The sequence below is a fragment of the Anser cygnoides genome, chromosome 3, assembly GCF_040182565.1.
Source record: "Anser cygnoides isolate HZ-2024a breed goose chromosome 3, Taihu_goose_T2T_genome, whole genome shotgun sequence".
Lineage (NCBI taxonomy): Eukaryota > Metazoa > Chordata > Aves > Anseriformes > Anatidae > Anser > Anser cygnoides.
The window spans coordinates 4098272-4125579 of NC_089875.1; the positions used below are offsets into that span (position 1 = coordinate 4098272).

At 41.7% G+C, this 27308-nt stretch overlaps 1 protein-coding gene across 2 annotated transcripts in view; it reads right to left on the reverse strand.

Annotated features, from left to right (window-relative positions):
* Positions 1–433: 433 nt before the first annotated feature.
* The window catches only part of ISM1 (isthmin 1), a 42263-nt gene continuing 15388 nt past the window's right edge, over positions 434–27308 (reverse strand). The window contains exons 3-7 of one of the 2 annotated variants that reach the window (XM_048060772.2): positions 19215–19451; positions 9983–10250; positions 6887–7030; positions 4003–4092; positions 434–2366 (exon numbers count right to left, since the gene is read on the reverse strand). In XM_048060772.2, coding sequence (XP_047916729.2) covers positions 1849–2366; positions 4003–4092; positions 6887–7030; positions 9983–10250; positions 19215–19451 — 1257 coding nt within the window. In that variant the 3' untranslated portion in view covers positions 434–1848. The remainder of the gene's footprint in view (positions 2367–4002; positions 4093–6886; positions 7031–9982; positions 10251–19214; positions 19452–27308) is intronic. The other variant, XM_048060771.2, reaches the window with a different exon arrangement.

Here is a 27308-nt window from a genome sequence, read left to right on the forward strand (position 1 = left end):
ACACATTTGGTCAGAGTGGGTGTCCAAGGCCCGGGCTGCTTTTTAGCCCTCTGATTCGCAGCACCTGGGCAGACCAACACAAGCCCGACACTTCCCAGACTCAGCGGACTTAGGCATAAGTTAATGCTGGGGGGAACATGCACACGTCTGTCCGGGAAGTTGCAATCAACCAGCACCTGAAAGGCCAACAGAGGTAGTGAAAAGATTTACAATAAATATGCGTCCACATACGTAGCAGAGGGAATTGTCTTTTGTGGCCGTCTTGAATCTTTTAGCTCAGATTGACTGTAATGCAAGATTGGCTGTACTGCTGTGTGAGGTTTCACATGCAGAGCACATATGGGCATCAGACCACATAACCCGAAAATACACATTTCTCTAGTGACATTTAGCCTTAGTTTTCCAAATGAAGACATTGACTTGCAGCAAGACAGGCTTTTAAAGGATGGAACTGTACGTATTTATTTACCCATGGTGTAATTTTTATCTTTCATAAGAACACGGGTATCAGCTGCTTAATTACAGGATTATGTATGTAAACGTGCACTTTATAAAAATTTGGAAGTAAAACCTTTGCCTAAAAAAACCAGTCTTATTCCTGGCAATCGAGTTCCATCTACAGAAGCCTTTCATGTTAGAGACATATCCCATATGTGAGTTATTGTTATAATACAATAAATACTTTACAAAAATAATGCTAGCTTTTTTAAAAAAAAAAAAAAAGAAGAAATTTAACTCACCATAGTCCCTCCCAAACAGCTTTCTTAAAGAATAGGTTCTTCTATAGGATACTGTACACTCAGCATATGATAAAAAGGGGAAAAGAGGCTGGTTCCATGCTTTGTCTGAGGGAACTTAGAAATGTATATTCCACTTTTCCTGTTTTTTAAAAAATAAACTTCTTTCTTTTCTTGAAAGAAAGAAGCAGATCTAAACACTCTTCATATTAAAAATTGAGAAGTAACTGTGATTCTTTTTGCCTTTGACATGATTTCCTTCTGTGGCCTCACTCCTCCAAAGACTTACAGCACGCTTAATTTACAGGTAGCTGCCCTCAAGGTCTGCTCCCCAGCGTAAGACATAAGCCCTATCAGCTGTAGTTCCACATCTGAGAAGTCTCCAGGAATGGGCTGTTCGTGACACCTGGAGAACCACTGCATTGGGACTGTTCCTTGTCCACAGGAAAACTGCAGCTACGCCTCCCTGCAGGTCTACCCCAGATGGACAGCAAGGACCTGAGCTAGAGGGTAACAGGAAGAATTCCAAGAAAGAATTGCTAGTAAGGTACTATACTCACTTTTAAGTATTAGCCTTCCAAAAAAAAAATCTTCCTTTCTTAGATATGACTACTCATGAAATCAATTATGGAAAAAACTGATGCTGTAGGTGCATTAATCTTGTAAACCATTCCCATATGGAAGAGTGCATTTTTCAATCCTGTTGTGTATAATAACTTCTAAATATGTGCCCTGCTCAGCTGGGGCTTTGGGCTTGATGGTGATGGCAGCCGCTCCACTCCTCCCCACCCGCCCATCTCGTACTTATGTTATAGTTGGGGAACAAAATGAAATGCACGTTATTAAATGAACATTATTGCAGTATAAAATCTTACCAGGACAAATTTTATGTATGTCTGTATGCAAAAATAGGTGTGTGTGAGATAGAGAGATATGTGTTTATAAATTACACACACTATGAAAAATACTTATGTATTATATTACAACTATATACATTCATTAGAAAGAAACCGATCAACTCCTGTCAAGGAGATAATGCAGCAGCCGTTATCAGTTCTTTGGCATCCAGGAAATGAATGCTACTTTCTGCCTGAAGAGGAGGAAAATCTTTTCAGTATTCCCTTGCTTCTTGAAATTGCTTGTAATAGTCTTCATCTGAAGGGTTTTCTGTACACTTCTGCCCATTGTTTGGAGGCCGTGCTTCATTGTATCGGCTCCAGTCCCCTTTGCATATAATCCAGGGCAGAATGTCCACTTTGTAATGGAGTTCTGCTGAGAATTCGATGCTAATCAGGTTTGGTGTACCTGCCCCCTTCCCCCTGGTAATCAGCTGCATATTATCATCATAGCAGCAGTGCTGAGCTGCCAGCGTTGTGCTCTCCAAAGAGAGCATGGAGCGGATGCAGTATCGTGCAGTGGGCTTATAGATCTCCAGTTTTTCCTTTGGGCCACTTGCATCTTTCCAGCGAAAGTTTTTCCTCTTAATTCGATCATAGATTTCAGCAGTGCTGTATGCAACTTCTCTGGGGTAGGAGCATGGGCAGCTGGGAAGATCATTGACAACTTTGTGCATATATTTCTTCAAGAACTCACTTTTGCAGCTCATCCATCTTTCGCAACTGTCAGTGTCTGTTTAAGGACAGGAAATGGAAAACTTAAGATACATTATGCAGCATCCCAGTTCATATGACCATGACAAATAAGTAAAGCATTACTGTTCAGCACCAGTACTTTGCTTAAGAAAGAAAGGGCAGTAAGAAAAGCTTGCCTCCCTGCCTGCAATGTGTTAATGTGCTGTCTTGTCAGACACAGAAATCAAACATGTGACTGACTTTGAGGGCCTCAGGCATCGCTACTCCAAATTATATTGCAGTACCAATGCCAGCATGAATTTTTGACAGTTCTTCTACCTGGCAAATTCTAACTAAGCCTCTGATATGCCCATGCAGCACAAGAGGAACTACACGGCTTTATAAGCAACAGAACTGACATAGGGCAATTCCGTTCCCTGAACTTGTACAGGGATTTGAAGCCTGTCTTAGGTTTAAAGCCCTAGTCCACACACTCACCTTTTAAGAACAGCAGATTCAGATTTTGAAAGATTTTCTCATGATGTTGGAAATATCAAGATGGCAAGCAAAGCCTGGATTATTTTTTCTAAAATTTGTTATTAAGCCCTAATTCAGTCTTTCTTTTAACTAGCAAATACTTTTTTCTCTTTGGTCTGCATCTTCCCGAAGGGGTATTTCAAGCAGCTGTAGTTCAAACACGGAGACTGACGTCTTGGCTGGCTTCTCACAAATGCAGCCAGAAGTGATTCAGATTCTAAACGAGCGTATGTGACATAGTATCAGAGAGTCTGTACATTAGGAGGACTTCGTGGTACCAGAGCCATGACTTATAGCTGGGATTAAAGAGATTTATACACTAGTAGCATATTTAATACTGACATTTTATTATTTTGCAACAGTCTTAAGAGAATCTGGTTAAAGATCTCCTACGTGAAATGTTGTTTAAGGTGTCTGTATCGTGCTATGGGCTTTAAAAAGCCTTGCACATCTTGCTCCACACTTACTTAACAGGACTCTGGAGTAAGGCAAAGATTGGGACCTAAAGCTCTTTGAGCAAACATTCTTGCAAAATATTTACTTAGTAATCTGTACTTCTTCTTCTTTTTGTTGTTTTAAGAGTTGTATCCCAGCTGTCATTAAACGTAGTGCTCTACCACCATAGGAAGGAGGTGCTGGAGTACATTGTTTATCCAATTAGTCCAGCATACAGTGTTTAAGAGTGGCCACACTATGGCTTCATTGGAAGGAATGTTTTAGAGATTGGGATAAGTTTTAGATAGATCATGCCCTACAAAATTGTTTTGGCTATCCCCATTTATTTTAATGTGACAGCACTATCTAAAACACTTTTATAGTATCTTCCATTCAAGGTTATTTCAGCAAAATGCTAAACAGTGTTTGATTTTCTCCCTCCATTAGGGTTGAGACTTACTGCACTTTTCAGAACTAGGAAAGAGACTCACTATTTTACAACAAAAAGAGTCACAGAAATTTGTTAAGAGTTAAGAAGAGAAAGATTCAATGATGGAAATGAGCTAAGGTCTGGGTCATAAACTTAAGCAAGATAATAAATGACAATTTTTACTGACACGTTTAACGATAAACTTAAAACCTTAGTCCCACAGCGAGAGTCAAAAAAGGAAAATCTAAGTAAGTTTCTTATCTATTACTGAAAGATTGACTAGGCTGCTTACCAACTTCAAACAGTTTGGTGGCATTGAAGTCTTCACTTCCAGCCAGTAAGCTCACTTCTGTGGCAGCTGTCCGGAAGGTATCTTCTATCCCTAAGACAAACATGTTAATGGTGATGGTGTTTTCCTATTAAAACAAAACAAAATCAACCGTCTCCCTGCCACCCTGTCCTCTCCTCGTTCTGCAAGTTGCTTTTGTTTGGCAGGGACGTAATCTGAAGATGTTGCTTGAGGAGGGGGGTGTTCATTTAAAAGTATAATGACCAAGCAATCTGTGGTGTTATGAAGCTAACCTCTCCTTTAAAGCATTAGCTTAGCCCTGAGGTAAAAAGTTTTCAAATTCTAGAATTTAGATTATATTTAAGCAACAAACTGTTTAGTTATGAACCCGGTGCAGAAATAGAGGTGGGAAAACAAATTTCTTTCTTCCTCTTTTAGACCCAAGGCTTGCCAGCATCTCCCAGTAATTCAGGTAGGACATCTGCACAGACTTCACAAACAGTCTCTTGGTCAGCTTTATGTGACCAGCATAGTCTTGAGAGCATGTAATACAAGTCACTGACAAAAAAATCCGTGTGTCCTAATGGAAACTATAAAGCATTGGCTAGAATATGATGTCTAGAGGAGACACCATTTATTTCCTAAAATAGAGCAACATGTCTGTTGACAGGTGAATAAATTTATATCTATATGTGGGCAAATATTTTTCAGGAAGTACAAAGGAAGAAAGATGCTATTTCAAGAAGAATGGCACTTGTCAATCTCTCCCAGTGCTAGGGAGTTGAAAGGTGTGAGTAGCTGAGAGATAAATAACCTCGCCAATCAACCCCACTCCCCACCAGCTATCGCAATAAAATAATATAATAGGATCTTAAAATATAAGGATCTTCCAGCAATCTCCAGCTAAGTATCCGCTCTCAGTAGAGAGAAACATAACTTAACCCGAAAATATATTAAAGGATCCTTCCAAAGTATGCATCCTTTCACTGCTGTTTTAGTTTGGCCTGCCTGCCAACCTCATGTCACCCAGTCTGTCAGTCTGTGCTGTGTAGCCTTAAAAAAAGTATGTCTTCAAAGAAGTATGTGAACGATATTCTTTTTTTTTTTTTCACCCTTGACTTAAAAACCTCTACAGAGAGCAGAAAGATCTTTAATACATGATAACTATATGGTTAATAATGAAGTCTGTTCACCATCCATCTTGTCTCCAATGAACTTTCTCCTGATCCCCTGAACCAGGGCATAATAGTGGCTTGCAAAGCTTCAAAACAGCCTCAGGCAGCTTTTCAATAAAATTATCATACGGTTTTGCCTTAACTCCAGCAGTAGATGCAGAATAATAGATACCCAAGAATCCATTACAAGGCAGTAATTCACTGCTGGAATTATAAACAGTAGAAGCTGAGCTTTGCCCTTGTCATTTTAAAAATGTCAGCACAGCCTCAAAGAGTGAATATATTTTTCTTGCTGATCGTTGGGGGTCTGTTATATGACATAATATGTTCTTTCAAGTTTGCCACTGTTTGATGCTAGCTGATAATAAATACTGGAGAATATAGCTGGGGAACTACATGCTTTCTTTCAGATTTAACCCCTTATTATTGAAGTTTCAGGATGTATGAGAAAATCCAGCAGTATTTTTCTGCTGAACTAGCAGTCACTATCTTGCAGTGAATGCACACATCTATCTGTGAGTGAAACTTCTCTCCAGCTGCCTTACTAAGGTTCCTACCTCTTTTCTCCAGCACTGCTGATATTTCACTTCCCATAAAAAATGACCTCCAGTTTAAGAATTTTTGCCGTTTTATATCATTAAGTAAGCTCAGTGAAATGTATATCACCATGGCATGTGTTTTACTTCTCTTTTATTGTGGGAAGTAATGAAACTGCATATAGCCCATGCATTGTAGCATCTACTGCATCACTGCACTGCAAACTTGCCTGAAGTAGCATTTTAAGAACATCATGAGACAAGTTTCCCATAGCAGCTTTAAACTTTTATGCTGTAGGTTTGAGTGCTCAGCCCTGCTTTCAGCAAAGCAAAAGCTGTATGATGGTAAGGACACCTCCATTACTGCCATTTAAATGTCTGTGCCAGCCGTTGGGTAGGAGCTAAGGAAAGGCTCCTTGTCTTGGACATACTGTCTGAATGCATTCAAGCCAAAATTACACTTTCCTTTGTCTCATTGTGCACAGCTGTTGCAGGACCAAACTCGCTGTTTATAATTCTCTACAACTGACCAAGCAACATGGCAAGAGAGATGACATTTCCACCTTAACATAAATGTTGACTTTCTAGGACAGGAGGTTTTGTAGCCCAGTAAAAACACAATCTCTTAGGTCAAACACAACCAGGTATTTAAAGTATTTTTTTCATATTAATATATGTGGAGTCTTACAGTAACTATATATATGTTAGGCACAAAACTTAAAAGCCATATAACTGGGGGGAGCTATTTGTTCACCACACAGGCACATCTATTCACTGCCCAGCAAAATATGAGCTCACTGAGGCAACAGTTAGCATGGCTGTTTTGAAACTCTAAAGTTAATACACATTTGTTTCATGAGAGTAGATTACACCCTTTGGAATACAAAACGTACTGTGAACAAAAATGCCTGCCATAATCTAAAAAACCCTGTATTCGTCTTTTAAGTCCCAGGGGATAGTAGACTGCAACTAGCAGTACATTATTACTAGCAAAGAACCTGCCATTTCATTTCACAAATGCCCTTGAAAACCAGCTTGCCTCTTCCCAAAAAAACTCCTACCTAGCGAAGAAGCAAATGGGACCTTGGCTTAGCGTTCAATAGGGCCTGTCTCCCCCTCCATTGCCCCCCGTTCCCACTCCCCTTCCGCTAGCAGTCTGAGAGGGTGTAACCAAACCTGGGCAGTTTGGCCTGTCGCAGGTCCGTGACTCTGTGGCGGTACAGGCGTACCCACAGGACCTCGTCCGCTTCTGATTGCCGCTCCCACAGGTGACGCTACAAAGGGACCACGGGCTCCAGTCTCCCTCACCATCAATGTAATCTGCGCAAGAACAAAGATGAGGAAGGAAATGAAGAAACAAAACTCCTACTACCCCAAACTACTGTGTAGTGTTTTTTATTAAGAAGGCAAAACAAGAATGGAATCCAGATGTCTCTACCTGAAGCTTGGGCTGAATGCCAGGCGTAAGCCTGCTGTTTAAACGGTTTTCACACTTGACGCTCCTCGGGGAAATGCATGCAGCATTATTTGAAAAAATATTTCCTTTCTCTTTTGACCTTTTGGCAGCTGAGAATCCTCAGCTGCAAAGCTGGGTCATGAACTAACAGTACACATCTATTCACATCATTTCCCTGTATATAGGAATATGTTTTCTGACCACAGACTAATCAGGCACAGGATGAATTAAGTTTTCTTTTTCTTTGCTTCAAAACACACAGAAATAGCACAACAATGCTTACTTTATTAATTTTTAGGACAGAACGAATGTCGGACTGTGGGAGGCTGAGGGTCATGTGTGAAAATTGCAAATTTTGTTCTTCAGTCACTTAAACAGGAAACAGATATTCAGGAATACTGCCATGAATATAGGGGTCTGCATATTCACCTCGCACCCATCAAAACATACAATTTGTAATGATTCATCCAAATTTTTAAATAACATCGAATCTGATTCTTTACTAGGACAAGCCTTCTGATAAGGAAACATGACTTCATTCTCTTCTGGTAGACAGCCAAGACAAACAATACCAAGTCTGTACTGCTGAGGCTCGGTGGCACTGTGAGTATCTAAACACCTTAGAGCTAGACCCGTTTGTTTGCTGAGCTAACGGCTGCACACCCTACCTTGCACCAAATGCAGCCCACGGACCAATCCTGATTCACTTTCATTCCCATCAGCCTCCTGACTTTCAGCCGCCCCAGCTGAGGTCTGTCTCTCTCCATAGCTATAGGCTGACCGTGTATGCACAGGCACGATAACGGGACAGATCCCTGCCTGCACAGCCCCCCGTACTACACGCAGTTCCTGCTCCCCCCTCACTGCCATGCTGTCTGTGGGCTTCCTGAGCTGGTTAGTAGAACACGTAACTTGATTTGTACCATATGTAATGACTGACGACAACTCTGTGGGGTGCTATTAAACATTTATTGCCGGGAGTATGGGAAGGTTATATATCTCACTCGTAGCGAGCTGCCTAGATGCGAGTTCCTTGTGGCAGGGACCTTATGTGTTTCTCCTCCTTTTCTTACACCGCTGCTGATTGCTACGTCAGCATACTTGGACCAGGTGTCCACTGGTCAGGTGTGGGTGGAATTATGGTCCCTGCAGTACAATCGTTGTGCAAAGAGCCATGATTCTGGGCTTTGCCAACAGAAGGGCACTGCAGAAGTCTGAAGAGGCATACGACCTCTCAGGAAAATGCAATCTGCCCTCCCTTACTAGCCCTGCTCTCCTTTCCAGCCCTTTTCTGACTGAATCTTTTTTCCATGTGGCTGGCGAGGAAGAGCGAAGGTGAACAGGTGTGATGCTTGTCAAAGAGCCCAGCCCGGGAGGCCAGGGTGGGCAGGCAGAGCACCGCAGGGTGCTTTTTGGCAGGGGTGAGGTGAGGGTGATAGGCAGGTAAAATGTGCGAACAGTCTGCTGGCTGGAACTAGCCATCAAAGCGGACAGGATCTGCTGCTGCATCCTCCTGGCAAAGCCAATGGCATGCAACATTTCACACTAGTCATAAGGCCGGGAGTCTCTTGCAATTAGCGGGGTGCACTGGTGTATGGCAGAGAGCTCGAGGATGATTTTCAGGCCTGCCTACATAGTGTATATACTGCACCATGAAACACACAGTATCTAATATTAAATATACAGAGTTGGATTTTCAGCTGGATCTCAACCTGCTCTCCCTATTTTTGTATTTGTAATTCTTATTATTTTAATTCTACTACAATTATTTGTGAAAGAAATTTTATTTTGCCTAAATGAATAACTACCTAATACATGAATTCTTGGCAACAAAGTGTGCCCATGACTAAATGCAGGTGCAAAAAGAAGGGATAGACTTCAATCTTCTGGCCACAAAATTTAATACATATGTATACATTTAAATACAACATTCCATGGAAAGGCCATCTCTAATGTTAAGGCTCTTGGACTTAAGCAGGGAAAAATAAGACTGAAACAATGCAAGACAGCCACTCTGCAATATCTAGGTGATGCAACACAAGTGCCAGGGTAAAAATACCGTGGCTTTGAAACCCTGCTCTAACTAATTTTATTTATTTATTTATTTATTTATTTGCATAAAAACCAAAATCTAAGAGGCTGTAAGCTACCTGTGGCTCCTGGGGTACGCATATTAATTCATCTCCCTTGAGCCTTTTCCTGTGGATAGCTACACCCCAATGGGGCAGTGAATAAATGTAGCTCCTCTCTGTTTCTAGTTTCTGCAACCGTTTCATGCAACAAGCTGAAAACAATTGTTTTCGCCATGACACATCTGGAAGAGAATTACACACACAAATACACAATGTTCCTGCTGCATATGCCACTCCCCACACATGCACCAACATAATTCTTCTTATTTGTGTATCCACCAAACACTACCACGTTTTAGATCTTACTTATTTATCCAATGATTATATTTTAGTTCCCAAACCACTGCATGATTCTAAATTTGCACTTATCCTTACTCTAAAAATAAATATGAAACCTTGTTTCCTTTGCTTTTTAAAAAAGTACACTTAGGACTAAAAAAAGGTCCTCTTATGGGATAACTGGTATGATTTTCAAGATTATAGACTTACTAGTGGAATGTAGCTACCACAGTACAGCTTGTGCATCTGCACAGATTTGTATTTAAAAGCTGATGAACAAAAGCCACATGTTGAAAAATTCTATTTTGTTTGGCCTGCTTTCAGCAATGCCTCACCATTTTCATTTCCCCCAAACTCATTTTACAATCCCAAGATGCCCATAAGAGGCCTGGAACGCAAACTTACCATACTCTGGCTGCTCCTTGGACTCAAACGTTCGGTGACTGGGTGCATGACTATCCCACCCACCGAGAGGGTTTAGGAAGTTGCTGTCCTCAGTAGTTCTGTCGTACTTGTAGTCCTGGTCACCACTGCTCATGCGAGTCAAGGTGGAGGACCTCTGCCACCAGTTTCTCCAGTCGGGTGATGAGACTGGCCAGCTAGGCTTGCTGCTCTCTTTCTGCAGGTCCTTGTCTGTCTCAGTGTCAGGGCCATCCACCACTTCAATGGTAACCTGGGGGATTCAAAACAGACGGGAGTGTCCATCAGCATCGCCCCTAGTCACGGGGAAACCCTCTACATGGCAAAGGCAAATGAGATGCTGCCTTGCAAAGGGGCTGTGTAATACTGTAGGGTTAGCTTGTTGTAAACCATATGTGGATTACTGAGCCCAGAGATATGCAGAGGCTGAGTGATTCCTTCTGCTACCTCTGCTGAATCAGACCTTGGAACAAAGGCTAGGAAAAATACCGTGCAAAATAATAACCCATGCTGTGCCTAAAACCTTTGCAGCAGAACTTTCTGCCTTATGGGGAAAAGATGTTTAAACCTGGACATATATGACCAGGAGAAAGAAAACGAAACCTGTTACTCTAAATATGCTGGGGCTGAATCTGAGGCAAGCATGAAGCACACCAGCATGCAGAGCCTGTTCCGAGGGCTGGGACTGACTCAGCACAGGGCTACATAAGTCCACGGGTCCGCAGGTGGAAGACAGAGCCCAGGGTCTCCGCGGGGCCAAGGTGTTTGCATCTGCCTTGCCCTCTAGTGGCAGCTCAGCCATACCCTCACGCTGCCCACCTCGCAGCACCCGCCCTTCCATCACACCACGGCACGGGATGTCACTGCTGTGAGAAACCACTGTCTGTGGCGATGGGAGCCAGCAGCTCTTTCAACCAGTGCCATACAAATCACTTGCTGCTGAGCCAGCTGAAGTGGGTCCTCCTTCTATGCTTTGGTGTAAAATCATATGCAGTCCATTTACAGTTTCTGCAGAACCCAGAGGTGAGATTCAAAGTTTTCTGCTCAGTTCACTCACATACATCATGAATATAAATATAATTCTGCATAGGGAGAGCCCCTGATGGCTTATGCTGAACAATGTGTAATTATGAAACTCTTGGATAAATATTCTGCGTGCATATAGGTGGCTATTTAGGTAGAAATAGGAACTAGCCATCAGAATCCTTGGCTCTACGCAACTGTGCAAGCACAGCATGACCACAGATAAATCACGAAATGCTCTGATGCTTCATGTTAGTGTGTTTCTGTGATTATACTGGACTGGTTAAACAAACATGATACAGAAGTGAATATCAGATATACCCATAATGTTTAATATGTACAAAGGTGTTCTTCATGATTTATAAACTTACAAAACAGTCTTTCAAGACATTACTCCAGGAAAATTGTGTTCCTTTTTGGAGAAAGGACACTTTGCATCTGTTTTATGCTTTGCTTTTGACCATACACAGAGACATATTGAAATAAAACAACTTTGAGGCTACTACGAAGCTCACTGGGAGAAAGAGCAAGAGCGAGGGAAAGTGCAGTTGTCAGCCTAATATCATCTTTACACAAGAGATATGTTACTCCCAGATTAAATGTGGAATCAGAATGATTACTTCATTAACCTCAGTTTCTACAGACCAAGAATTAAAATGTATTTCATAAGTTTGAAAACAACAGGGTTAGTTCAGGGATTCAAAATTGTTGCATCGACCCAAGCAAAACAGTTTTCACAATAAGTGAAAATAAATGATGTTACTGAGTGGGTAACACTGTGTACCACTGGCCAGTCAGAGGACTTTGGTACTGACCATGTGAAAATCAGTATGACTCTAGTACTTTGGTAGCAAGTATTTTTAAGACCACATTAACTTTGTAAGCAATGACTCAGCAAAGTGGGGAAAAAACAAAACAAAAAAAAAAAACTCTCGTAAAAAAGGCATGGAGCACTTGATAATCATTTCATTTGCTTTGGTAAACTGTAGTTATATGATTGCGAGTCAGGGTAAGCTCCCATTATTTCAGCCAGGTAAAATGAAAAGAAACAAAGGGATTTGATTTAAAATAATTATTCAAGATGCTGATTCAGTTTAAGCAAAAGAGGGTTTGCAGAAAAAACTTCCCAAACTTCTGTTGGGCTATGCACTACACTGAGGCAGCGAGGCAAGCGACTTTCAGGCTCATGAGACCTCATCAGACCTCCAACAGCACTGCCACTAACTAACTTTCAAGACTGCAATGTCTGTGCAGTCAGATAGCCTTCTTCAGCCTGTGTTTACTACCGAGTTGGCTTATTAAAAAGGCCTTTAAAATGAGTTTTCTAGCACACAAGGTGTGAGGAACCACACTGTGCCACAGAAAGCTCCAAGTCCTTTCTGTCTGGCTTGGAGCTACCCAACATGGAGCAAACTGGGAACCCACAGCCTGTCGGGGTGACTCATGCCCGGGGTAGGCACGGTTGTCAGCAGCATGTGAAATCATACAGTACTTCTTGCAGTGATACCTGGGCAGGGGAGGAGTAGTTCCTGCACTTTGTCTTTTTTCCTCTCCAGCATGACCGTACCAACTTTGCAGTACCACGATGCTTTGTCAACCATGATCCAGACACAGTTAAGGCCTGAGACCTTGTTCCATTTAATAATCCCTTTATCTCAAAGAGAAGAGAGGTCTGGGGAGAGGAGGGACCAAGAGAGATCCACCTCAGCATAAGCAGTTTTTTTTAAATAGCCTATTTAAAAATGTACATAACGAAAGCAAAGTCCAGTGTGGCAATCTGACAAGCACCAGTGTTCCTCCCTCCTCTTTTTTAAACGTTGATTACAAAGTTTTTTGTTCGTGGCTTTAAAACCGTAGAGTGCAAGAAATTCTACAGAGTCCTGGGATTGCCTGAACTGTCACTCTTGAAAAGTTAGAAAAGACAACTTCAGTTGACTCCAGCTCTGTTCATTTTCAGGGACTCATCTACACTCTGCCCAGCCCCATTTAACTCTAAGGCACCTTCTGACAGCTGTGAGGAGATCGGTAAGCAGTAATGGCTCCATGTAGTAGTAGTAATGCCACCAGTAATGCCACCATGATATGGCCCAAGAGTTAGGGTGGTGGTGTGAGAAGTGGCTGCTTCTTCAGGAGAGCAATTGCTCCCCTATCCCAGTGTAAAATTTGAAAAATTAGCATTCACTGAACTCTTCCTGGTACTGGAGAGTTAGCCTTAACAGCATTAGCCCATGACTATGCATATACATACACATGATACACAAATATGTATCTTGTTTGATTGGTTTCTATGCTGGGGATTGTTTATAAAAAGGAAAAAAAGAAAACGGATCTAGAACTATAGTCATGAAAAAGGAGCGGTTAAAACAGCTCTGGAAAAGCTTTCATGCTGGGTAACTATTCCAACAAAAATATGTTCTCTCAAAAATTAAAAAATAGATCTTGTTTAGTATTTCTATCACAGAGACTGCTTTAAAGAATTCATTTTCCCTGTTTTCTTCTTCCAGTGATTATCAAAACTGCAAAGATGATTATTTATTTTTTTGTCAGACTTCCCAAAACGTCTGTGGTAACATGGTTCTTGTATAAATCCACAATCATCTCCAGAAGTATTCAAGCCTAAAATGAAGCCATTTCTTTTATGGTTGTTTGAGCTATAAATAAGGATGTTCCTCTAAAAATTGTTAAAAACAATTGGCATAGGTACATTAAAACAACAGATTTGCAATGAATTTCTAATGAAATAAGTGTATCAAGCACAGATGTCTTGAGACACCAACATCCAATTTTCTCCTGGCCAAAAATATACAGAAGATAAATATTATCCCCGCCTGCTGGAGTGCACAAAAAGTTCTATGTGCTTTGTCCTGTTTATTGAGACAACGTTTCTGAATTCACTTTGATGGTGTAAACATTGCCCTAAGCAACTGGAAGATTATGTTACAGGAAGAACTACACTTGCAGTATTGTGCAAGCCGTGGAGTCTACCACAAGGCTATCCTCTGTTTCCTTTGTGAAACTGATGCAAACTGTCAGTGCAGCACCTGCCATTCTGCAAGGTGGGTGTGCAAGTCAGCAGTGTGTATAATAGCAGAACAGAAATTAGTTAATTATAAGGTATTGAAACGATAAATTTAGGTTTACACCACATAACGATTCAGCTAAAATGGTATCAGCAGTGATATCAAGTTATTCCTGGTTATGTCATGACACTTTTCTGGACTAGTTGGAAGGAAAGTGAAGGACTTTGAAATTTGCTGGGAGCAAAGAACACAACACGACTCAAAATTTAACATTTGTGTTATATGTTGTCACTCTTGGTTGCACTTTCTGATGGGCCTAACTGAATCCCACAATTCAAACTCTGGTCCCAAGCCCAGCTCTGAATTTTGCACTCTGTGACGAGCCCTTGTTACACCATGACATGCAGAGGTAACAGCTCTGTATTTAAAGCAGTTTAAGCATGGCCCTCTGGCACTCTGTTCTGCCAAGACTAATCCCTCCAGCTCACCATGAGGGCTAGCTAGTTCCTGGTGTGGCTACGCTCTGCTCTGGTGCTGCAGCAAGCTTGGTGAAGCACACAGACTGACCAGGCAGATGGTCTTTGGAGCAGGGAGTTCTCCCCGGTACAGACCCAGCCCGAGAAACAACAAAATGAACAATGCACTTTCAGCTTTTCCACATCTTAGTTTGATAACAGGGACAATTGCGCTGCTACTATCTCAAAGAATTAAGCCCTAGAAGCACTACAAGAACAGAGTGCTACCTGCTGGAGCCCTCCAATTCTTACTGTGCTAGATTAGGGATGAGAAGTGCTGGTCAGAAGTCAGTATTACAGATATTGCTGAGCCTTTTGTGACAATACTGACAGGGCGTTGCTTTCCAGTGCAGTGAAGCCAGTAGCTTCAAATGACAAATATAAAGGTTATCTTAAAGATACATCAAATAAAACAAAAAATTAATTAATTAAATTTAATTAAAACTACATGTGATATGGATGGAGGTGAGGGGAATGGGTACTGATGAACCTGGAAAAGAGTTACTTTGAAGTCTGCAGTTATTTTTTAAAGCAGATCTTACAGCCTTTTTTCCTCTGTATTCCATATCTTCCTAGTGGTTCTGTGTGGAGCTTTTTAATCTTTATTTTATTTATTTTTTATTTATTTATTTATTTATTTATTTATTTTAAGAGAAGGTAGAAACGGAGTAGATATCAAACAGAATAAATAAACCTAACAAAGCAGCACTAGTGTAGTATGACTGGCAAATATGGCTCACAGGCCTCATGCAACATGTCACCAAGGAGGCAGCATTAACTTTTTCTGCCTTAGAATCACTCCTATCAATTATTACTAATGCCACAATTCACAGTGAGGATACTAATCAAAACAGGTTTAATCATATCCTCCTCTAGTTCAGTTTCCAGGCCACATCAACACATTTTTTAGGCCAGGAATATTACCTAACTCTGTTTCTACTCAGAACCCATCTTGTCAATCATCACTGCTGGAACTCACCCAGTTGTATTTCAGGTATACTGGGTGTAAAATTTGGTCAAGAATCAAGATCTTCAAAAAGGATCAATATCAACAAAAAGCTCTTGTCTGATAAACAATAGGGAGTTTTCCCTTTTTTCTTCATTTGTCAAGGTGCCCAGCGCTGCTAGGAAAGCAGCAAAGCAGTGGGACAACAGAGAGCAGCGCTCTACCTAGAGAAGCCTGAGAAAACAGGAGTGAAAAGCAAAGAGGAGAGACATGGGAAAAAGTTCAACTGCATGATGAGGCATCAGGTTCCAAACAGAGGAATGGCCAGGAAGGTGGAAGACACAGGGCCCAGGGTCTCAAAGGACAGCTGAGAGGTTGTAGAAGGCTGTTTGGAAGAGATGAGAAAAAACACATCAGAAATGGAAAATAAGCAGGTTCCTCTACATCCCCCACATGGCTTTACTGTGTTACTTAGAACAAGTAGGAACAAGTCTGTCCTCTCTGAACAACCCTGCATTTACAAGGTCTTCGTAGCATCCCTCAGCTAGTTTATGTCAAATGAGTGCAAACCTATGCAAAAGGGGTACTCTTCGTGTGAGGAAATCCAGAGAAAAGGTGTGATCAGTTTCTGTAATCATCTTCTCTTGCTGAAGCCTTACAGACATTGACAGAATAGTTGAAATTACAAAAAAAGAAAATCAAATACCTCAGACCAAACAGCCCTCCTTTGCACAACAACAGCCCTTGCAGTTACTCTCAAACAACCAGTGTAAAAGTAGTGCTAAAGCATAAAACTCTCCTTGAAACATTGCAAGATTTAACAAGGCTGGAACACCATAGAACGACCAGTAAGTGTCATCCCGGTCTTGCATGCATAGAGTCAAACAGCATTTGCATTACTGCAGCAAGACAGTCCACTATACTTATATTTGATTATCACCTGATAAACACAGTAGTAGCCTTAGGGACATGTTAATTTTCTGAACTCCTGTGATTGTGTTCTGATATCCACCACTTCCTCCCTGAAAGAGAACACAACTTGGGCATGATACAGCAATTACTTTTTGCAGGAAACCAGAGAAGGAATGGTCATAAAGAAAACTCACCAGAGTATCTTTTCAACTTGCTTTCTTAGGCTGATTTTTTACATCTGTTTATTAGGTTTTTAAAATTTCCAGGTACAATTTCCCTTTAAAATGTTATTTTTGGTCTACACAGACTAGTAGTAGTAAAAAGCAAAGAGGCTGTGGGGTCCATGAGAGGTAAATGTGGCCATTGTACTGGATTACACACAGTTGTTGGTTTTTTTCCTCCTTTTCAACCAAATCCCGGGACACAAAATATTAGTTTGCTACAGTACCATGGACTTCACAGCAGTGCTATACTGTGCAATACGAGGGTCACCTTTATCCTGACTCCTGTCATAAAGAGGCAAGAGGCTGGCTCGATGTCTCACAGCCAGTCCCCTGCTGCTGTTTCACCAGCTGCCTCTAATGCTTTTTCCACTTACTGCTCGTTATGTCCACTCACATATTCCTGTCCTCTTCTAACTGCAAGCAGGAGCCCCGTCTGGCAGTGAGCTGACACTTTCTAGGTTGGTGGCTGTCCTCTGGAGCAGCCAGTGCCCCTCTTCCCAAGAAGCCACACAAATTGTCTCTAAACTGCACGTAGCATGTGGAGGGCTGGATGCAAAGCCATCGGGGATGTCAAACCATGTAAGCTGCAGCAGAAACCGAGTTTGTATCCTCCTGCTTACCCAGCAGTGCTCATTCAAAATGCAACCATGCTGTATATTACATTGCATGTACGTAATAGATCAGATCTCCAGAGATGTTTGGTTCATGACTGTGAAATCGCGTCCTGTGTATCACGGTCCTATGAAGGCTCTTCATTTAACAACCTCAGAACTGCAACTTACAGAGCCCGAAGCCATTGTGAAAAAGAAAAATGAGTATTGATTCTGCTTTCACTTGCCAAACAGATGATGAGAAATTTGCAAGTCAACAAGTGTCATTATTTCCATTCAGATAAGTAAAGTATCGGTTAATGAGCAAGAATTCACTATACATCTTTTTTTTTTTCCCCACAGGAGCAGACCACCTTTTATAACCTTCAAGCAAAGAAATAAACTTTCATTGAATTTTTAATGAATTAATGGCAGCTTTATCTCAGTAATGCTTGAACTGCTGTAGGACAGTCAACCAGGAACTTCAGGAATCTCTGTATATCCTTATTTATGCACCTGAGTAAGCAGACTAAATATAAAGCAGAACGTAAGGAGTCTATTTCGGAAAGAGTTGAGCCTTGTGCGTAAGAGCTCTGTTATTAATGTTGCCCAATGTTTTCCAGTTTACAGGACTAGGCTTTCCAGTTCTCAGAGTCCAGCAAAACTGCTGACTTAGTTGGCTGACACATTTCCAGCATCAGGTGGTGGAAAAAGAGTTCATAGCAGAAGTAGTTACTGTAAAGACAAGCCAGGGAAATGTTTCCATCCTCCACTCATTTATCTATTCCCTAGGTCTAAATGTTAAATGCTGTCATGAATCAGAGAAGGATTTTGTTTCCTCTTCTCCTCCTTCGTGGTTTACATACTGTTCAAATGGTGATGTTACACCATTCACCTCCTGCCACAACCTGGGGCCCCTACAGCTTCCCCACCTTCCCTTCCTAAGGCTTTCTGGAAGGCTTCTCCCAGCGTGCAGGATGCGTACAGGCACCACATGTTGAACATGTTTACTACCTTGGCCTGTCAAATGTTGGACCTGCACTTGATCCAAAGCTGTTAGACTTCTTAACGTTGCAAGCCATCTATGAAGTAATGGAGCGTTGACTTGAGACAGCTTGTTCTCTCACGAATAGATCTTTTATATCTTTAAGTATGTACTTCTTAGACATATCAAAAGGATGGCAATTTTGTGGGCTGGGGGACTATAAGAAGCCAGGAATTTATTTAACCAGAATACTCGTTCTATTAGCGTATTGTTTTTATAAGCACATCTTAGGCAGAACAACATTTCAATTTATTGTTTTGGTTAAAAAAGACTGCTTATTAATGCCAATTTTGCTTTAAGGCTCTGAATTAAAACCAAATCACTCATTTTTTCCTCTTTCTAATCCTTGAAGTTTTAAGATGCAAGTGGCTTGCAAGAGGCCATTCCAAACCCAAGAATAGTTTGAGGAATAACATATAACAAAGTTTCTTTGCAGACAACTTTTTTTTTTTTTTTTTATTCCAGGCAGCTGCTGCAGAAATTAACTTTAAGTCTTAGTTCCATACAGAGGACCATATTTTAAGATGAAAGTTAAGTACATCCTTTCTTAAAACCTTTGGGAATGGTTGTATTTTATAATAGCATGCTAAAAGAGAATTTGTTCATAAACAAACTTTACAATGGAGAGCTGAAAACAGAATTTAAAATACCCATTTAATATCAAAGATAATATATTCCAAAATGCAAAAGCAAAGATGGCTTTAGTATCATAAATAGGTCTATATTGATATCTACATTCTGCAATCAACAATATCCAAAGAAAAATTCAGAAAAAAAAACCTGAAATCTGGGCATTCAGACAGAGAGCACATATAATCTCTCTTGGGTAGAGAGGCAGGGAACTGACTGCACAACATGGAAGCCAGGCTGAAAGGTCACTTGGTTCAGTAAAATGATCTTGTGTAGCTTCACAAAACATCACATGCTAACGAAAATTTGTACCTGAATGTTGGGATTCTGCCCATTGATATCTGCTTTTGACAGGTCAGGGAAGTTTGGGAGATCCAGGAGGAAAGATCTGGGTCCATCTCTCTGTAAGGACGTGTGCCCGTTTTCCTGCCTGAATCGCTGCTTAGGGAATGGCCGGTGGGCAGCCTGGAGATCAGGGTATTCTCTTCTGTCCTCGGGGTTCAGGGTAAAGCTGTCTTCAGGAGAATGGTCATCTGCAGTAAGTGTGTTCTGGGAAAAAAACAACGCACTATAACAACAACTGAGGTGCAGTCCTGCCAGTCCCCCCATCTCCAGCTTCCTGCTAATGGTGGCTGCAGACTGCAGGTAGAAATCCTTATAGCATCCAGACCCACCACTACTTTCTTAAACATACGAGATTTACCATGTATTTTCTAGGGTGTCATGAGTTTGGCACTGGATTCTTACTGAAATATACTCAGTTACGCTGGTGCAAAACCGTAACCATCTGACACAAGATAAAACTGAGTCAGGCTTGGGTGCTTGGGGCTTTCAGGTTCCTGGAACATTCCAGCTTTCCAGTGACACCTGCACTTTGACACAAATGTTTAATTAACGCAAATCTGGAAACATGAAGATCTGAAGCAATCCCTGTGAAATGAAGTTGTATCAGATTAAACACATCCCTAAAATGGTGGAAGGATGTCTTTGCCACTAAGCATTTCAGTTTGCTTTGTTCCAGAGTGGAGCAAAAACAGTGCTAAGTTCTTGCTGAAATTTATGGTATTCAAAGATCCTACTGTGTTGAGCTGGCAGCTTCTCTCTGTCTCCTCAGTTTGCAGCAACTTCCATCTAGTTGTCTGTCTTCCTCACCCAATTTCTCTGGTCTTGAACATCTGAACCTTCCTTCCTCTGGGATCTCATTTTCATGTTTGCCTAATGGTGGGATTGAATTTCACCAAGTTGTGGGTCAGCGGTTAATGCTTTTGTTATTGCTGAGCGTACTTTTGGGTTTTGTAGTTTATTACAGCAGGCTGCCTTCGAACCAGTAGCACTGCTGCCACTGCCTTTGACCTCACCAAGAAGATACATTTAGTATCAAAACACTCTCTCCCTGGGTTAGGACTGGCCTGGGGACTCGGAAAAAAAAAAAAAAAAGCAGACAAGTCAAAAAAAAGAAAAAAATGCATGGGGCAGATTCAACACAGGTTTTGCTTTTGACTCAGCTGAAAAAATTTAAGTTTGAGGTCTTAGTATGACTGCCTGGGGAGCTTTTATTTTCAGTTCATAAAGATACAGCAAGCATGGATAGGGTAAATGTTAAAGACCTATCTTTTAAAACAAGCACAATTAAAGTGGAATGGCCACATGTGGTTCTGGCTCTTCTGAAGCATATTTTTGCCAGCATATCTGGTTAAACACAATCTTCATTCAGCTCCCCTGGCTCAAATTAAGCTAGCATACCTTTTGTTAAGGTCTCAGATACACAGCAGTTCCAGTGCCTTTTATTTTGTGTTTATTTGCTCAGACTGTTCTAAATTGACCTTTGAAGAGATTTTACAACGTAATCTGTGCACATTACAGGAAGATATTCACGGAGTTAAATAAATCAAGATTTAAGAGTTAATCTGGGACTAAGTCAAATCTCAAGCAAAAGCTAAGGCGTTTCTCTTCTCCCCCTCTCACCGCACTGCATTTGTAGAGAAGACCAAAGAGCAGATTTTGTAGTATTAGTATGTTCTTGGTGTTTTCATGATCAGAATATTTATACTCTGAAAGTACCAAAAGGCTACTAAACATCTCTCTACAGCACAGATGTACAAAGTTCATTCCAAGTTAGTGTACGCATGCAGTGGTAGAAGTCTTTGTGCTCCTAACTGCGTTGTTTGAACGCCAAAACAGCAATGCTGCTCTTTGTTACAGACCAGGCAAGGCTTTGGGATGCCTTTGGTGGGCCATCCATTAACACACACCTTATTTAATGTAAAGTAGAAAGAAAATGCCATCGCTGCAAGCTCTAGGAAATAAAACTGACGGCCACTTAGCTCACTTTAGGGTCCTTACCCACATGTTTGTGCTTTAACTTAACACTTATCAAACCAAATTTAACTTCAGACTTCTTGGTGCATGAGGATTAAATGGCTTCTCAGCTATGCCTGACCAACAACAAGGAGTAATTGCACCGTTATTAAATTACTTCAGACAGGAACCAAAAAAGTGGTGTTTTCAACTACTTTTTTTTTTTTTTTTTCCTGGGGTATCACACACATAATCTTGCCTTTATTAAAAATAAAGTGAGAAGTTATTAAAAAATAATAAAATTCTCACATACGATTCCATACTTTTGCTGTTTGCTTGCACATTCAGGAGCATCTTGATTCTCTGCATTAACGTACCGTACAGCTAGAGAGCTGGCCATGGGCTTTAGAGCTCTACGTTTAATTCCCTGATAAGACTCGCTGTGTGATCTCGGCAGGTCACGGTCTGTCTGTGCCTTGGTGGGGATAACAGCACTTCCCTTCCTCACTGTGATGTTTGTGGGGAGCTCGGCAACTACAATAATACGGGCTATATAAAAAAGTTTTTAATAGTGTCAAACAGATGGAATATCACATGGAGTTAGTTAGAAAATTGTCATGGCGAAGTAATGACATCAGGCTGATCGGGCCCACTACCAAGCTGCTTGGGGCAGGGACTGTCATTAATTACAGCCTGACTGAGTTGGGGTTGCTGAACGTTAGAAAGGAAAACCGAGGGGACATCAAAACTGCCCCATGCCAGGGGCTGCTGCAGCGAGGAAAGAGATGGACCTCTGCATCTTCAGGGTGGACAGGAGCAGGAGGTGCTGGTTCAACATCAGTAACACGTTTCTAATGGCAGTGACCATGAAAAACAACTTCAGAATTTAGAGTTGGAAGGGACCTACAAAGATCATCAAGTCCAGCTGCCTGACCACTTCAGGGCTAACCAAAAGTCAAAGCATGTTATTGAGGGCATTGTCCGAATGCCGCTTAAACACTGACAGGCTTGGGCATCAACCACCTCTTTAGGAAGCCTGTCCCAGTGTCTGACCACCCTCACGGCAAAGAAACTGTTCCTAACACCCAGCCTGACCCTCCCCTGACACAGCTTTGTGCTGCCACCGCATGTCTTGTCATCGGCTACCAGGAAGGGACTGGAGCTGCCCTCTGCATGTCACCTCCTCAGGCAGTTGTAGAGAGCCATGAGGTCACCCCTCCGCCTTTTTCTTCAAGCCAGACACAGTTTGAGAGCAGACTGTGCTGGGGAGAATGTGGAGCCTGTCTGTAAGAACGGGGTGGACTAGTGTCTGTCAGGCATGGCAGAGGTCACGCAGAGCACCCGCTGCCTAAAAGCCACGCCGGCTCTTGCAGACCCTCTCAGGCCAGGGCAAGCCCACACTGAGCCTTGTGTGTCAGACTGCAGCAGAAGCTGTCAGCCAACACGACGGGTTCACCAATCATCTGCTCACGGTACCACCAGCAAAAGACCGTTTGTTCTCAGTCATTAAAATAAATAGGAGGCCTGCTTTTTAGATAAATCATTTTTTGGCACTGTGTCTAAGCTAATGTGCAACATTACTAGAAACATTTATTTCTGGTAGGAAGGTAACAGAGGCTGCCATCAATAAAAGTGAGCGTGCACTGCACCTGACGAGCAGTACATGGGCCTAGTGGTGTATGGCACTAACTCAGGGGATGGCTCTTCCAAGGCCAGCCCAGCAGGGAAAAGTGTGTCCACACTGCAGTGCCAGCATGCCTTCTGAAGAAAGCAGTGTTTGTGCTCCAAAGCTAACAGATGAAAACCTGGGGAGGGCTATCCTTCTCTTCTAATTTCTTATTTCTAAGTTATTTCACATGTTTTTATTTCACACTATTTATTTTTGGGTGTATACAATTTGTATTTCCGACTGCTTTTGGGAAAGCGGGGTTGCTTCCCTTGCTTCAGAAGCAATGTCACTTCATTCTGAACTACTGACTCAGTTTCTTTGAAGTTATGACATTTCTAAATCAGGCACATCATTGGTTTATTGCTCAAATGATGCATCTGCTCTAAATATTTTAAGATAAATCACTTTTTTCCCTTCATTTAACAGGATTATTCATAACTTTTAAACTTTCCATTAGGATGACTTTTAAGGGGTTACTCATGATTGCTGTCAGCCACAATACTGCCGTCCCCGCGGGATCAGATATTTATGGAAGTCCCCAGTATGAAAACAGCTTAGGATTTCTGAGCATTCTAAGTGTGGACAGTATACAAGGGCAGGAACTCATTATTCATAGCTGTGTGACAAGGCACTGAAATAAACCCTATAGAGAGAATCTGCCACGCTGTTTGTGTTACACACTAACATACCCTGCCATAGTCATCACTGAAAAAGGGGGGGGGCAATAATTCCCTACCCCTTGTCTGCTAGGTTTAGGCTCTGTGAAGAAGTGGCAAATGGGGAGCACAGTTAAAATACATTAGAAAAGAGAGCACAGAGATAAAATGTGCTATCTATCATCGCCTTCATGGCAGAAGCTGTACAGGGTGGAGTGTGACAGATGAGTTGGGCCGTGCAAGAAAAAATAAAGCAGACCCCAAGCATCGTTATCCCATCTCTGCCACAGACTAACACGAGACTTGATGAAGTCACTCCGATTTGTTTTAAAATCCCACATATCGATATATTTGTGTCTACCTATACACCAGGGAAGAAGAACAATTCACAGGCATTTCGTGAGGATAACTTTAAAAGTTGGTGATCCCGGTGGGACTTACACCATGGCATGGTTTAAGGCACCAAGATACAACTCTGCATGCAGGTAAAATTTCCTAGCTGATACTGCAGCTTAAATTTTCAATAATTAAATGGGTATTTTAGCTCTGTCCACTGCTGCCTTATTGTTTCTACCTCTATCATGTTAGACATGAGCTGCAGGGAAGTGCACTGTTTCTCTTTCCCATAGATAATTAAACAGAATTTGGAACTTCTAAAAATACCCTACTAGGGGAAAAGGGAAGTCCCCTGCATTTTTAGCAAGTGAGGAATCCATCTCCTTCCTCTCCCCTTTATCTTAATCCCATTTCTAGTTCTGGAAGAACAACCAAGACAGGGAATAGGTGAGGAATGGCTGGACCTACAGAAAACATTCTGTAGGAGCTGCTCTTTCTCTGTCTTTCATAGTTCTTACTCACCTTCTTTCATTTGCTCCCCACTTGCCAAGCTAAGGGCACATTTGCAAGCACTGCTAATTACGGAGCTGAAAGAATTTGGGAAAACTGATGCCGCTTATAACCCTAACAACTCCCAGACAGAAAGGGAATCTATTACCAAATACCTGCTATGGCTACACTGCCTTTATTTTTTTTTTTTTATTTTTTATTTCTTGTATACTCCTTTGAAATATCTTGTAAAATGATCTTGACAAGAGGTCTTGAATTGAAACCCGACAGTCTGTCAATGCACTTTCATGATGCACCTGTACAGCATCTTCAACCACCAGGAATGAGGAACATTTATTTATTAGGAAACTTCACAGACGCTATAAAAGATTATATTGCTATCAGAGACAAAATGAGGCCTGGGGCCTTCACAGAAAATCATTATAGCCATTAGGGCTGGTTTCATTTCCCACCTGCCTAAACAGATTGTTTTGATTTTGAAGGCTGTCGTGTGTTTCCAGGTTAGTGCCAAATGATCACTTTAAAATTAACCCATCTGGGGAGGCTGAGTAACGCACCGGGATACCGCATGAGACTTTCACCTCCGCAGATCCAAGATCCGTAATGAACTTGGGTGATCTAACGCCTGGGCTTTATTTATTTACTTCTTATATCGTGAGTGTAAGCAGCATGTGACCTAGCATGAAGAAGTATGAGGACAGTGTTGGGTAAGCAGACAGTGCAGCTAACAGCTGAAAAGCATTATCGGAGATACACAGAGGAGAATTTATTTTATGATTAATGCCACGTACAGTCCAGGCAGTCAGGAGACCCACGTTCTCTTCCTAGCTCTGTTGTGGCTTTCTTATAAAACAGGCAGCTCACTTAGGCTCATACTTAATTTCTGTGGTGGCACTGAGCCTCGCAGCTCCTTCGCTCCAAGGAGTCACTGACAGCTCCCACCTCCAGAAGTCACACCAGAGGTGTGGCACATCAACCACCCAGATTCTGAAACACTCGCATTTTTCTTAAAGCATGCTTGTCCCTCATGTTCACAACCGTCAGTGAGGTGAAAGACTTACTTATCTTTGGAAAGCCACATAAATTAATTGATGCAGTAATTAATAGCCCATTTTAGATAACCGCGGTTCATAAATCATTTAAAATGGACTACACTGGCTTGCAAGTACACAACCGTTTTCACAAAGTAGATGCAAAACCTATCACCTGTTTTAAGCATTGTGCATACAGAAGACGAATTGCTGATACAGTCGCTAAAAAGAAAGTCCTGTTTAGCGTGGTCTATTTTTTAATATTTCAATTCAGTCTAGAAAAATTAGTAAAATGACATTGTATCCCATTCTCTTTAACCTGCATGTATGACTAGATGGCTATGGAGACACCAACCCAGGCATCCCACAGGGTACTGCTGTGGGATGCATTAGCTTCTGGGGCTGTGGAGCTTTTGATTTTGTTTCTGTGATGAACAGGAGTTGTAGGAGCTGCAAACAGTGTTGTAATAGGACAGCAGAACTTCAGAGTGGAAGTGGTGATCCGCAGTCACTGTTGGAGGTTAAACGCTGGGTGCCAGCGGCAGCAGTTACTTAGCTGGGGGTGCCCTACTGCTGCTGGTTTTCTGATGCATGCTGAGATAGCTCTTGGGAGCTGTGCACAGCAGAAGCAGCACCTCAAAGCATCTGGGCACACTCATCTCAGAATCAGAGCTTTTTATTTTTATTTTTTTTTCACTAGAAAATTCTAGCCTCCTAGTTCCACAGAAAATCTTGAGAGCTGAGCACGCAGCTGAGACTTATGCTATGTCTGCAGAGATGCAGGGGCAGTGGTACTGAGGCCACCTTCCCACCTAAGCTCCAGTAAGTCCCAGACCACTCTTCTGCGGCACATACCCAACACTACGGCAGGACTCTCCGCAGCAGAAAAGCCCTACTGCCATTTCTCCCTTGCTGAGGCTGAATAAACAGCCTCCATATGCTTGCAATCATCGAGCCTTGGTCCATCCTTTCTTCGGCCTCTGTCTGGTGAGCTTCTCTCACCAGGCTCCCCGTCTCTTCCACAGCATTACTAAACACTAGGTTCGGAGCCGAACTGCTCTGGCAGTCAATATTGTTTTCCTCAGAGCTCAAGGAGAAAACCAACCATATTATACTCAGATCTGGCAATTTTTTCCTACATGTTGTGGACACACATTTCACAGCACAGCTATTTTTCATGCTCTGTTGTTTGCTTGTATTTCGTGTTTTCTTTCAGCTGGAAAATACAAACAGTATGGCTCAACTTAGAGGTGAAGAGCTGCCAGTTTGTATAAACACTTTGATAATAAAATGGACTTGATGGTGATTATAATTCAAGGTCTGCAGGAAAAAACAGAGGCCCTTTAGCAAATTTTTCTAACACAGTACACACTGATGCTTTGTTCTTCAGCAGATACTCAGCCATCCATGAGACAGCCAAGTGCACAGAATTAAAATTATGTAGGGCTTTGACAGATGATCAGTGCCAAGTTTTGCTTGTAGTTAACAGATATTTCCAGTTGCCTAAGCTGGTGGTAAACCTTTAGTCATTCTTCATGACTCTGATGATCTTCCCCGTAATCACCGCCTGGCTGGAGCTCTCCATGCAGGACTCATTGATTTAGCAGTCGAACAGGCGAATGCACAACTGGAGAGCAAGCCAACTATTTCACTCATATAACCTGTGATGCCAAAATGCAAATTCTTTGAAAGTACTGATTCTTTTGGGCTTTATTAAATCCTTGCATAAAATCAGTAGCATAATATAGTTTTAAACAGAATCAATTTATGCCATGGCTAAATTTAATTGAAGTCATCATTTGAAATCTGTATCTTAATTTATACACACAGTTCCAAGAGAATGGGAAACTCTGCCTTAAGCTGTAATCAAAACCACAAAAGTAAAGGATATGCAGAGTATTAATAC